The sequence below is a fragment of the Vulpes vulpes genome, chromosome 15, assembly GCF_048418805.1.
Source record: "Vulpes vulpes isolate BD-2025 chromosome 15, VulVul3, whole genome shotgun sequence".
NCBI classification, from domain to species: domain Eukaryota; kingdom Metazoa; phylum Chordata; class Mammalia; order Carnivora; family Canidae; genus Vulpes; species Vulpes vulpes.
The window spans coordinates 59,622,130-59,636,497 of NC_132794.1; the positions used below are offsets into that span (position 1 = coordinate 59,622,130).

The 14,368-nt window shown below is 36.5% G+C and overlaps 1 protein-coding gene across 1 annotated transcript in view; it reads left to right on the forward strand.

The window, feature by feature from the left end:
* The window catches only part of UNC13C (unc-13 homolog C), a 589,248-nt gene that overhangs the window by 325,389 nt on the left and 249,491 nt on the right, over window positions 1–14,368 (forward strand). Inside the window, exons 17-19 of the mRNA XM_072738579.1 lie at window positions 5,441–5,509; window positions 7,126–7,215; window positions 12,807–12,935. Coding sequence (XP_072594680.1) covers window positions 5,441–5,509; window positions 7,126–7,215; window positions 12,807–12,935 — 288 coding nt within the window. The remainder of the gene's footprint in view (window positions 1–5,440; window positions 5,510–7,125; window positions 7,216–12,806; window positions 12,936–14,368) is intronic.

Here is a 14,368-nt window from a genome sequence, read left to right on the forward strand (position 1 = left end):
GAGCCTGCTTCTCCCTCTGCCTGTGTCTCTGCCTCCCTCTCTCTCTGTGTCTATGAATAAATAAAAAAAATCTTAAAAAAATTTTTTTTTTTATTTAACAGAGGGCACAAACGAGGGAGTAGGAGAAAGGGAAACAGACTCCCCGCTGAGCAGGCTTGACCTGAAGCTTGGGGCTTGATCCCAGGACCCTGGGATTATGACCTGAGCTGAAGGCAGATGCTTAACCAACTGAGCTATTCAGGGGCCCCTAATGAGACTTTTATTAAGAAGAATGCAAATTATCAATAAAAAGTAATATTCATTTTTAAAATATTTTTTAAAGATTTTATTTATTTATTCATGAGAGACAGAGACAGAGAGAGAGGGGCAGAGACACAGGCAGAGGGAGAAGCAGGCTCCATGCAGGGAGCCCAATGTGGGACTTGATCTCGGGTCTCCAGGATCACGCCCTTGGCTGAAGGTGACGCTATACCTCTGAGCCACCTGGGTTGCCCATAATATTCATTTCTAATAAAAAATGAATCCCAATGAATTATAAGTTACTATGACACCAAAAACATTACAAATTTCACAAAAGCAATATAATATTTTCATTAATTAGCTTCCTGATACATCTCTTTAAAAGTTTTTCTAGAGTTTTTGACTGCAGGTTCATTGATCATTTCTTCATATAGTGAAAATCCTGAAATATATTTTTTTATTGAAGAAAGGCAATCCAGTCTTTAGAAGAATTGATCAAACTTTTTTTTTAGTTGATCAAACTTTTTAATTTGATATTTTAGAGAAGTTTCTATTAACTTCACAATTCATTGATAATGCCACACATTTTAATGACTTCCATCAAGTTTCAGAAAACATTTATTATGTTTCTTTCATATGCGATGTCAAAACAAAAATTGCACCCAGGAGAGTTAAACAGGCAATGAAAACTTAATTTGAGGGTGCACCTGGGTGGTTCAGTGGTTGCCAAAGCATTTGTGTTTGGCTCAGCTCCTGATCCCAGAGTTCTGGGATTGGGTCCCTGCATAGGCCTCCCCACAGGAAGCCAGCTTCTCCTTTTGCCTGTATCTCTGGGCAGCCGGGGTGGCTCAGCGGTTTAGCGCCGCCTTCAGCCCAGGGCCTGATCCTGGAGACCGAGGATCGAGTCCCAAGTCCCTGCACGTCGGACTCCCTGCACGGAGCCTGCTTCTCCCTCTGCCTGTGTCTCTGCCTCTCTCTCTGTGTGTTTCTCATGAATAAATAAATAAAATCTTAAAAAAAAAAAAAAAGCTGAGGATATTAAGGGGAAGGTTAATCAGTAACATGTGACCAGCACATTAACTTATCGTTGGGTATGCAAATATCTTTTTCTGTGATGAGGCTGTGTTTACTACTTGACACATGCCAAATTAGTCTCCTACTCTCCCCACAGGGGCTGGGACAAGCCTGTCTCTTTGATAGCTCCCAAATACTTATGGAAGACATTCCTGGGTTGTAAAGGAACCTGGCAAGAGGCTTTTTAAAAGATTTACATTTCAAAAAAAGATTTACATTTCAAAAGGACAGAGAATGAATAAGTTTTTTAGAGAGAATGCTCTAAAAATTAAAAAAAAAAAAGATCAGGGTCTAGAGTCAGGGAGAAACCTGTTTAAAGTTTAGTCAAACTGAGAGAAATGTTGAGGCTCTCTTGGTCACTGGACGGTATCATCTCATGGCTTTTCCAGCTTGCCTATGAAGTGGCTCCTTAAGTACTCTTTTAATTGATCACATTTATTAGTTTGTCTCTGATACCATCATTGTAGTGAATTTTATTATTTTATGATACCTGCTGATATCAGTATTAATCTCAACTCCACAAGAAATGTAAACATATTTCCAATATGTTCCCATGATTAAAGTTTCAAAAAATATCGAAGTAGGCTATGTATTATTTCTATTTGAAATGCTCTGTTCTTTTTAATGAATTACTACTTTTGATGATACTATCTGGAAAAGAAATTCTTACAATTAGGTAGTCCAAGTCAGAATATTTTTAATCCTATTTTTACAAAGTTTACGAAAACCTGAGATCATGTGAACACATAGCTAGGGCTCCTCCTGGGGAAGCTGAAGCATCATCATCAGCTTCGAATTAAATCACTCCCTGCTTCTGGAGTTGAGATACTGAGAAACAAAGAAACGGAAGAGAGAAGTCAAGAGTGCAGCGGTTTTTACATCCCTTCCTAATAAGAGCTTTCCCTTTTACAGTTCCCAGGATCCCGGGGCAATATGTTGACATTTCTTGTTGATTTGAATCCACTTGTGGAGTAGCAACTGCCTACCTCTACTCAAAATCTCCCCTGTGCCCTTGGGCCAAAACCAACCCACTAGTTGGTTTTGTATGGGTCCAGGACGTGAGAATGGTTTTCACATTTTAAATGATTAAAAAATATCAAAAGAAGACTATGATTTTTACGACACATGAAAATTACAAGAATTTCAAATTTCACTGTTCAGTGGGCACCTGGGTGGCCCAGTTGGTTAAGTGCCTGCCTTGGGCTGAGGTCATGATCCTAGGACCTGACATGAGTCCCTAGAGCTCTCTGCTCAGTGGGGATCCTCCTCCCTCTCTCTTTGCTCCTCCTCCCTCTTATGCACACATGCTCTCTCTCTTTTAGATAAATAAAATCTTTAAAAAATTCCCTTTTCCAATAAACACAATTTTATTGGGGAATAACCATTCCCATTTGTATATATATTGTCTATGGGAGCTACTGTGCTTCAGTGGTGGAGTTTAACGGTTGTGACAGGACAGGTGACAGGCTGAAAATATTTACTATCTGGCTCTTTACAGTTTTGTGACCCCTGGTCTAGAGTTATTCTTATCAACTAATTAAACCTAAGTTTTTGATAACTGATAGCGGTTGGTATTATGATTGATGTGGCCTGCTACCAAATACTAGGTATGTGTAGACCTTACCTGACATGGAGAGCTGAGTGACATAGTGGTTTCAGATGTTGTGGACATGCCCCCTCAGGAGAATCATTTTTTAATCACCCACTCTTTTGTTATTCTTCAAATCACACCATGCAGGAAATAGGCCTCCTCAGCTCTGGCAAAGGCAATCTCACTCTAGTTAAATAGAAATACGATAAATAAAATTAAATTTCAAGCTGTCCTGCTGTTTAAAGAATCTCTATGAAAATTCAATCAGTAGCACACTTTTAATTTCACATCATCTGATAGTGTCTGGGATTTAGCGACAACAAGCCTGGTGGTATTCTCCACAGTGTTCTGTGTTCCTTGAATGTAAATTTTCCAGCTGGGTGCTGAAGACTTAGATGGGAAGCCCACATGTGTGATCCCTATCAGTCAAAATTCTGTTTGGCTGCATGAAACAAACTAAACAAACTTAAGTAAATAATATTTTTTTTCCCCCATGTAACTCAAGTCCAAAGGTAATAAGGAATTCAGAGCTAGTGTAGCTGCTAAGGATTGTAATTTTTTGAAAGGGGTAGGCAGACAATGCTAAGGGGAGGGGGGATGGCTCCCAACTCCCTGCTCCACTGGGTATAATTGCTTGTTTAGCTTTTCATCTGGGAGTCACAGGACTGTTTTACCTTCTTTTGTCTGATCTGAATTTCAGGTGGGAGAAAGGAGAAAAACACAGAGCAGACAGAGAAAGCCTGACAAAGAATGATAGGTGTTATATACAATTATATACAATGGTGTTTGCCAAAGTCTCTTTTAGAATCTTTTCAAATAATAATTCATTCATAAATCGTTCTCTGAGTCCATCCCCTTTATAAACTCTATATATTTCACTAGCCTAAATCATACTGCATGGCCATTCCTAGAGAAAAAAGGTTTGGGAAGGTAGGTATTTCATAATGGACACATTTGTCTCATAAGGTTCTATTAATAAGGAAGAATGGGAAAATGGATATCAAGTAGAGAACCAGAACAGTCAGTCCCGGTATATAAGAAGACCAGTGATTTAGGCATTAGCATGGATGACTAGGGTCATGGCAGCTGTCTTGATGATTTGTACCAATCACAGAGGTCAGATGAAGCATCCCAAGACATGAACATGTTAACTTTACAATCATTGAATGATTAACTTTGCCATGGCCTAAACTGATGATGGTAGTAGCTCTTAAATTTTTCTGCTTCGATTGAGAGCTACTGATCCAGGTGGTTGCAGGATGGGCGTTAATAAAAGGACAGAATAGTTCACCTTCTTTCCCTAGGAAAGAACAGTGAAGTGTGGGAAAGAAAAAAAATCTAAGACCTTCAACTCATCTGTATTTTTCAATAGCTTTACTGGAGAGTCTTCTCTGCCTAGCAAGACGGCAAGCATGTTGAAGGCAAGGTACATTTCTTGGGCTCTGTTGTTGCCCCTGCAGGGCTTTAACACAAAGGTAATATCAAGCTTTATTGTATGACATATAAACCTGAAAAAAGCAGTTTATTCAGAAAATTGGAGTTTCAACTTAGGAACAATTCATCAACTCCTGTTAATATTCAGCTCACTTCATCAAAATCAGTGACTTCAAGGGATGAGTTATAACTCCATAAATCCACCTTATTCATGAAAGTATTAGGAAAAGGTTACTTTGGCCAATATCTTCCAAAGTGCATTTTGTTATTTACAGAATAGTAATGCAGGCAGAGAGACCTTTACTGTTGCTTACTTCCACTTCCCTATCTTTTTTTTCATTTTTGATTAGACTCCAAATGGAGGATTGTCTACCTATAAAGTTTGTGTGACTTGGATGTTTTCATCTTATCTAATTTATTTACTTTATTAATCAACACAACTTCATCCTTATAAGCAAACTTATTCTTGTCTTTACATCTTATGAAGAGGTCAGCCCAACACTGATACAACCTCAGAGGAAAGCATCAATTTTTTTTGGTTTGATATTTTATACTTTTTTAAAAACACTGAATCATGAACAACATTAAAGGTGATGGATATTTTCAGAGTATGAAGTTTGTACTTGTTACCAAAAGGAAAATGCTTTTTGAAATTGTTCTTGATGAGAACAATAGCAATTCCCACTTGCTTAGGTAGAAGAAATTTAAAAAACAATACTTTATTTCTGGGGAAGTACTGTGGTGTGTGGGGATAGGAAGAGGGGTAGGTCACATTTTTTCTTGCCGACTCATATTGTTGTGAATTAGTACAGTGGAAATTCAGTTTTCTGGACTCTTTCCGCACTCCACAACTTTCTGGATATTTTCTTATTTCTCACAGAGAGGCCCTGTTGCTTGTTGTGAAAAGCCTGGATTTGATGTCCAAGAGATCTGCATTTAAATCATTGTTATGTCACATACTAGCTCTATCATCTTAGATAATCATTGACATCTTTGAACCTTCTTTCTATAAAATGAGGACAATAACTCAAAGATTTGTTGTGAAGATACATTTAGAATGGCCATTTATTTCCATTGTCCTATTTTGTGCTGTTTATACAGAGGGAAAAATTCATAAAACTACTGGACCAGTTGCATAACTCTTTAAGGATTGACCTGTCAAAGTATAGGGTATGTACAAAATTATCTGCCTGAAGGTAAAATATGTTTGTCTGAGATGCTTTCCTGTCATATTGTAGAAAATCATCCTCTGTGTAATGGAAAAGTAAAAATACTGATCTTGGGAACTCAGGTTCTGTCACACTGGAAGAAGTCCCCTAAGTAAGCAAGCTGATGCCCCTTGTTCAGGGACCTTGCCCCAAATAAGCCTACAATAGTAACATATGTCTCTGTGTGTGTGTGTGTATGTGTGTAGCTTTAATTTTATAATTATAATGACTATCAGATTGAGTCACAATAAACTAATCCATGAAGTAGACATGTGACAGAGTCCTCATTCTGAAAGCTCACCCCTTGTTACTGAGACATCCTGCGGGATATTTCCCCAGCTTTTAAGATACCCACTTGGACTCACTGCTTAATTCACTCTTTCTAAATCAGTACAATGTGATCTTTTGTAGCTGTCCAAACTTGTTGTCAACTCTTCTGTACTTCACCTCCAGGTGAAATACACACACACACACAAATATATTCATATATATTGTGTTTGTAAATACACATATGATTTTAGTTACAAAAAATCTTAGTTACAAACCATTTAAAGTTTTATTTACAAAAGAATCTGTAGCAATAACTGTTGCATTCTTTAGCAATTTATTCTAAACATCATTCCATACCTGCACATATGTATATCTTCTGCATTCATGTTTTAGTTCATTTTGATGGATATCTGAATTTCATATTTCTGTAAATTATGATACCACGTTTTGTCAAATTCATCCTTCCTGTTGGAACTGGGGCCAACACTGGTAGAAGGTAACTGCTACACGGGCAATGAGAAAGGTATATGAGATCCAAAAGGGCCTGGAAGCCACCTCATTTGTCATCATTTGGATACCTTAACTCTATGTGAGTTCATGAATATCTAAAAGTTACCTATGGTTTTTCTGATTGCTCTTTAAAAAGTCAATTTGAAAACACGTAAAAATGAGAAATTTCTCAATGTTAAAATTATTCCTTAGATCAAACATTTTCATAATTATATCTTCCCTTTACTTCAAAATTCTGAACATTTTTATTTTTTATATCACATTTCCACCAAATCTCACCAACAGACTTTTTTTGAAATCCATAGTACTTCCAGGAGAAACTCTGCAGTGTAGTCTTATTTTTCTTTAAACTTTTAAAAGTTTCTTTGTAACTAGAAGTAAATGTAGCACATGTAAAAGTTCCCAAAGCTTTACTTTTGGAAAAAATTACCCATCTTGAGAAAATTATAAAAAAAAAATTTCCAAATACACGTTGTCCCCTCCACTTTTAGCTGCAAAACTACTATATGAACAAAGTTGAATAATAACTATGCACGAATGATATTATTTTGTATATTTTTATTACACTGTGGAAATAAATAGAAGGATATGGCTTTCTAAGACTAAAGATAATTTTTCCAATTGTTTACTTTTTATAATGTTTTATGATAAAATATTTTAAGAATGCTATAGGGATATTTTTGTAGTTTTACATAGTTCACTTCCCATTTTCTTTCCCAGATGGTTAGTCTTAGTTTATTTTCCCATTACAAGTTTAAGGCTGATAATTTACCCATTTTCTATTTCTTAATTAACCAGGAAAACTTTCCTGCCAGCAATGCTGAAAGACTGCAAGACCTGAAATCAACTGTTGACCTGCTAACAAGTATCACCTTTTTTAGGATGAAGGTACCTCATTTTATTTGTCGCTATCCTGGTGTGTCATAACACACTCATTCCCCATTAAAGTCATCTCTTGATCGCTACCATTCAACCCTAGCAATTAAACTGTGATTCCTTTTGCAGTGCTAAATCATGTGTTGAAAAGGGATTATCCTAAACACCTAAAATATTCTGATATGTTTGGCTCAAATGTAGTTTTAAATTAAATCCATCTTACATAAACATAGCACTTACTAAAAAAAAAAAGTCCCTAAGAATGCTAAATGGAAATGAGTTTACTTCTTATTTTAGTTTAACTCAGATGTCTTGCTGACTTTTTCATCCCAAGAGAGTAGCTGATTCTTTTAAGTTTGCCCCAGTTGTGGCAACTCTCATTTTCAGCCCTGGAACTGTCTTTATAGGAATAGATTAGATTGCTTAAACTATTAGTATAACTAACTATTATCTACCAAACTGTGCAGGCATTTCTTTTTAGATAGATCTACTCTGCTGTAACAGCAAGCTCTCTGCAATCATAATTTGGCTAGCGGGACAATTCATGTAAAGTGTCTCCTAAAACTACCTGTCAGACTATGGGCTAAAAACAATTTGCTCTTTGAAAGAAAATTTTATGATGTTTATTCAGAAAATTTTTGTACAGAAAAAAATAAAATTTTCAGTTGCCCATGGTTGTTTTCCCTAGAAGCACTAAAAATGGTACTATATGAGAGAGAGAGAGAGAGAGAGAGAGAGAGAGAGAAAACAAAACCATACTGTATCAGCAATCGTTTAGATTTTTTAAAGTTCAAATAAAATTCATTTGGCTTCAAATCACAGCCACATTGAGTGACTGGGATAAATGGAATTTATGTCCATTCTGGTATCTTGGCAGCAGTTGTTGGAACAGTGTGCAGAGAATGATTGTTAGCCTCCAACCAGGCTCAGAGGGAAAAGTTACTTTATTGACAGGTGATACCTGCCATCCACACTGAAGTGGGGAAATGGGAGTGAGGGTAAGGGGTGCCTTTATAAGTGCCACATATCTGCCATTCTTCAGTCATCAGTCTTGTAATGTTAAGAAAGTCTCATACTTCTAGCACATCCTCCACCCTCCTCACTACCAGCTGAGTACCTTGCTTCCTATTGCACTGAAAAAACAAAAACCGAAAACCAAAACCAAAACCACAAAACAAAACAGGAGCAAAGTCTGGAGAGCTTCCTCAAGCTCAGACTACATGCTCCTGCTACCCACCCCCACGTATCTACTTACCTGCATCTGTGTCCATATACTCTTCCTTGTTTTTTATTACTATTGATTAGCTGTCTATTCTCCTAGAAAAGGCCACCAATTCCACCTGTGCAATTGATTTCATCCCCTCCTAAGTACTAAAACTCTGTTGCATCAGTCCTTCCCACTCTCTTCAATGATGGACTCTACTTCCTTCTCCAGCTACTATACCCTAATCCCTCTTTTCCTTCTTTTTTTTTTTTTTTTGACATTTTATGTATTTATTTGTGTGTGTGTGTGTGTGAGAGAGAGAGAGAGAGAGAGAGAGAGAGAGCACAAGCAGGGAGGAGGGACAAACGAAGAAGGAGAAGCCAACTCCCCACTTAGCAGAATGCCCAATCTGAGACTCAATCCCAGGACTCTGGGATCATGACCTTGGCCAAAGGCAGACGCTTCGCCAACTGAACCACCCAGGTGTCCCCTCTTTTCCTTTAATACCAAAGCCCCTCAAAATCATCCTCTTCATGTTTTCTTCCCAATTTCTATTCTCTCAGTATCTTTTGAACAAGTTTCTCCTCCCATTTTTTTTTCTTTTCCCATTACAGACAGTAAAATCCATTCCTTTGTTGTACAGATCTGTTAGTTTTGGCAAATGTGTAGTTGTGTAACCACCACTACAGCCAGCATATAAAACAGTGCCATAGTTCTCCAGAATTCCCTATTGCTGCCCCTTTACACTCAAACCTTTGCCCACAGTGTTTGGTGACCACTGATCTGTTGTCGTCTCCCTATAGTTTTGCCTTTTCCTTTTTTTAAAAAAATATTTTATTTAAATTCAGTTTGCCAACATAGAGTATAACACCCCATGCTCATCTCATCAAGTTAGTTTTGCCTTTTCCAAAATATCATGTAGGGCAAGCCCTGGTGGCTCAGTGGTTTAGCACCACCTTCGATCCGGGGCCTGATCCTGGAGACCTGGGATCGAGTCCCATGTTGGGCTCCCTGCATGGAGCCTGCTTCTCCCTCTGCCTGTGTCTCTGCTCCTCTCTCTGTGTGTCTCTCATGAATAAATAAAATCTATTAAAAAAAATCATGTAAATGAAATAATTGCTTTATAGCATGACACATGGGCTAATCATCCATCTTGTTGAGTGTATCCACTGTTTATTCCTTTTTGTTGCTGGGTAATAATTCTCGGTTATGTATACACAACAGGCATTTGAATTGTCCCTTAGCTGGGGTTATAAACAATACTGTTACAAATATTTACATACATATTATTAGTGTAAACATAAGCTTTTACTTGCCTTGAAGGGAAGTTCCTGGATCATTTGATAAATGTATGATTAACTTTACAAGTAATGGCAAATTATTTTTTCAAAGCAGTTGCACAGTTTTGTATTCCTAGCAGCAATGCACAAGAGTTCCAATTGCTCTACATCATCTGGTGAAACTCTTGATATTTTCTGTGGTTGAAATTATTATTACTATTTTTTAGCCTTTCTAATAGTGAAATATCCTATTATGGTCTTAATTTTATTTCTCAATTAATAGTGATCATCCTTTTTTAAAAAAGATTTTATTTATTCATTCATGAGAGACAGAGAGAGAGAGGCAGAGACATAAGCAGAGGGAGAAGCAGGCTCCCCATAGAGAACCCAATAAGGGACTCGATTCCAAAATCCTAGGATCACGCCCTGGGTAAGACAGACACTTAACTGTTGAACCACCCAGGTGTCCCATGATCATCCTTTCTTGGACTGATTTGCCATCTGAATTTCTTTAATGAATAATCTGTTGGAATGTTTTGCTCATTTTTATGTGTTTTGGATTTATTTTTTTGCTTTTTTTGTTTGTTTTTGTTTGTTTTTGTTTGTTTTTGTTTTTGAGCATTAAGAGTTCTTTGGGGCACCCGGCTGATTCAGTTGGAAGGGCATGTGACTCCATCTTGGTGCCATGAATTCAAGCCCCATGTTTTACAGATTACTAAAAATAATGTTTTAAGACTTTAGAAATAGACTGTAAAAATAACTATTCTTTAAGCTAATCATTTCTACGTTTATATCTCTATATATAGTCTGGATACAAGATTTTCATCAGATACTTTATTTGTTAGCATTTTCTCCCTATCTGCTTTGTCTTTTAATTTTCAAATAGTACATTTGTATAGCAAAAGTGCATAATTTTGTTGTTTACTTTGTCAGTTTTTTTATTTGTAGATGGTGCTTCTGGCTAAATGAAGGTCACAAAGAGATTTTCCTGTGTTTCTTCTAAAAGTTTTATTTTATCTTATATGTTTAGTCCTGTGTTTTGAGAGGTTTTGTTGTTTTTTGTTTTTTAGTGTGGTATGAGGTATGGGTCAAAGATAAATTTTTTCCTTTGATTATCCTTTATTCATTGAATTAACTTTGCATCATTTTAAAAATAAATCACTTGTCCATTTTTGAGTCTATTTCTGGACTGCATACTGTTCAGTTGTCTATACTTTCACCATTAACATACTCCCTTGATTACTATAGCCTTATAGCAAATCTTTTTTTTAAGGATTTTTATTAAGACTTTATTTATTCATGAGAGACAGACAGAGAGAGAGAGAGAGGCAGAGACACAGACAGAGAGAAGCAGGCTCCATGCAGGGAGCCCGAAGTGAGTCTCGATCCCCGGTCTCCAGGATCAAGCCCTGGGCTGATGTGGCGCTAAACCGCTGAGCCACCCGGGCTGCCCACTTATAGCAAATCTTAAAATTAGATCTTAAAATCTTAAAATCAGATACAGCAGATCTTAAGAACATCCTTCTTTTTCAGAAATGTTTAGGTGTTATTAGTTCCTGCTGGGATGTTGATTGGGATTGGATTAAATCTAAAGATTCATCTGGAGAGAACTGAAATTTTAACAATATTAATCTTCAAAATCACCTGGAATGTTGAACTCACTCCAGTCAAACTTTTACTCCATCATTTTTCCAAGAATGATCTTTTTTTTTTTTTTTTTTTTTTTTTATTTATATTTATGATAGTCACAGACAGAGAGAGAGAGGCAGAGACACAGGCAGAGGGAGAAGCAGGCTCCATGCACCAGGAGCCCGATGTGGGATTCGATCCCGGGTCTCCAGGATCGCGCCCTGGGCCAAAGGCAGGCGCCAAACCGTTGCGCCACCCAGGGATCCCTCCAAGAATGATCTTATCAAAATCGCCAATGACCATTGTTTGTGAATTCTAGTGGTCACCTATCAATCCTTATCCTATAATGTTCAGTATCAATATATTTCATCAATCAGGAGACCCTTTCTTCCCTGGATTTCCCAGACACCATTGTTTAGTTTTTCCTTCTTTAAGCTAATCATTTCTACATTTTTATCTCTAGCCCCGGACACCTGCATGAGTCTAGACTCATATCCAAATGTCTACTTGAAATCTACTTCTATGCATAGCCACCTGATCAATCTCAACCGACCTGAAACTGAGTTACCAGTTTCCTGTGCACAGCTTTGCTCATCTCAATTGACCTACCTCCACTGTACCAGTTACTTAGGCTGACACCATGGGGTCCTAACCGTTCTCTTTTTTTCACATCATCCAATCTGTCAGCAGATTCTGTTCGCTCTTCCTTCTCAAATTAGACATAATATGATTTCTTTTAACAGCCCCTAGCTTACTTAACAACTAGAGCAAGCACTATATTGACTGAATTATTGTGCTATTCTCATCACTGGTCTTTCTACTTTTTTCATAGCCCACCTTAAGTAGCTGAAGGGAATCTTTCAAAAGATAGTTCAGTTAGATCACTTTGCTCTTCTGCTGAAACAGTCCAGTTCCTTCCCACCTTAATCAAAGCTAAGGTTTGTAAAATAGTCTAGATATAGATAGTTTCCCTGGTTCCATCCTCTTACTTCTCTGAATTCACCTACTATTCTCTGTGTTCATTTTATTCCACTGAAACACTTTCCATCCCTTCCTCTCTGCTTTACTTTTCTTTTTAGTGTGCATCATCAATGTAATATATTTTACTGATTTATTTTGTTATAAACTAGAATTTAGGTCCATGAGGAAAGGGATTTTTTATTTCTTTTATTCATTGCAATATAATAATGGTCAGACATACAGTAGATGATAAATAATTGTTGAATTATTAAATAGTATGAGTGGATGAATAATGTTGTAATTGGTCACTCTCAGTGTTTCTATTTGAATATTTACAACTATGATGATTTTCACTGAGTTGTCAAATCAAGAAGATAAAGTAAGTATTTATACACTTAAAACATTGCTAAGACCACAATTTCCCTGAACATAGAAAAATCAACCAAAAACATTTATTGAGGTTGTTTAAGTTATTTATACTGGATTGCAAAATTCTCTTTTTGAATTTAAGAAAATAATTTGTTTGTCAGGTTCTGGAGCTGCAAAGCCCCCCAAAGGCCAGCATGGTGGTGAAGGACTGTGTTAGAGCGTGCCTGGATTCTACATACAAGTATATTTTTGACAATTGTCATGAACTCTATTCCCAGCTGATAGATCCGGTAAGAAAAGATACATTCTCCTTTCTGTTTCTAATGCCTGTTTCTTTAAGTTTAGAATGACACTAAATGGTAAAATATGTCCAATGAATTTCACATTAAATGTGGGATTTGAGAATTCCCAATATCTTTTCTTCACATATGAACATCACTTTCATTTACATGAAACAATTCAGTCCTTAAAATAACTTTGTGTGGTAAAGGTAGATACTGTTGTGTTTTTTTTTCTTTTGGGTTTTTTGGGGGTTTTTTGTTACATTTTTCAGATGAGTGAGTTTCAGAACAATAAGTGATTTGCTAAAAGTCTCAAAGTGATCAACTGGCAGATTTGGGACTGTTCAGAATTTAGGATTCTAACTTGACTCTTATATTCTTCCCCTAACTCATGACTGCCTCCCTTCTCGTTTTGTCTCATTAACATGATAGATGGGGAAATATTTGTGTAACAGGATGGTAAAATCATTATATGTAAAAATTTATTATTAAGGAATATTTCAAAAATGCAGGAGAAAATACAGAAAACAAACCAAATATACATGCAATTACCACCCAGATCACCCAATGTTAACATTTAGTAATATTTGTTCTGTTATTTACTGTTAAAGGCATTAAATGTTACAAAGTGGCATTTCCCTTTGTGCTTTTTCCAAATGCAATTTTCCTCCATCCTCTTCCCTCAAAGATAAACACTGAGAGTGGTCCATTTGAACATATTTTCATATATGCTCAATAAACACTACAGTTTTATTTTCTGTGAATTGCCTATTAAACCTCTGCTGATTTTTCTATGGGCTTGTCTTTTATTTATTAATTTGTAAACAAATTCTAAATTATGTTCTGGACACTAATCCTTTGTTGGTCATGTGATTTCATAAACATTACTTCCCTCTTTATGTGTAATATGTCTTTTTGTTGCATTGAAGTTTTCTAATATATGCTATGATTTATGTGTTGCCATCATTCCTGTAAAACTGGTGTTTGGGGATGGCTCTTTAATATGTATCTATTGCCTATCCACTTTCCTGAAGAAAGCAGTCACTCTACTTGATGCTGAAAACTGCACAATTGCCTCTGGAACTTCTTGGTTACTTGAGTGGGGCAGATTCTAGATAATATATATTAGATGAAAGCAAATTGGATTCTTTAAAGTTAGGTTTCAAGCTGGGCTTCCTACAGTAGTAAAACTTTCTAAAAAAAAAAAAACAAACTTTCTGACTTCCTTAGCCTAGTAGGAGAAAAAAAAAAAAATCAAAGCTGGGGTTTATCATTGTATAAAAAAATAATGTATAACCACATAATTGCTTTATAACGTTAGCTTATTATTCCTGCTAGATGTGCTCATGTTTAGAAACTTAGTTCTCTTAGATTCCCAATGATTAAATTGTCTCTCAACTTTGCTCTTCTATTGGGTGGCTTTCTAATTGCTTCCTATTGTC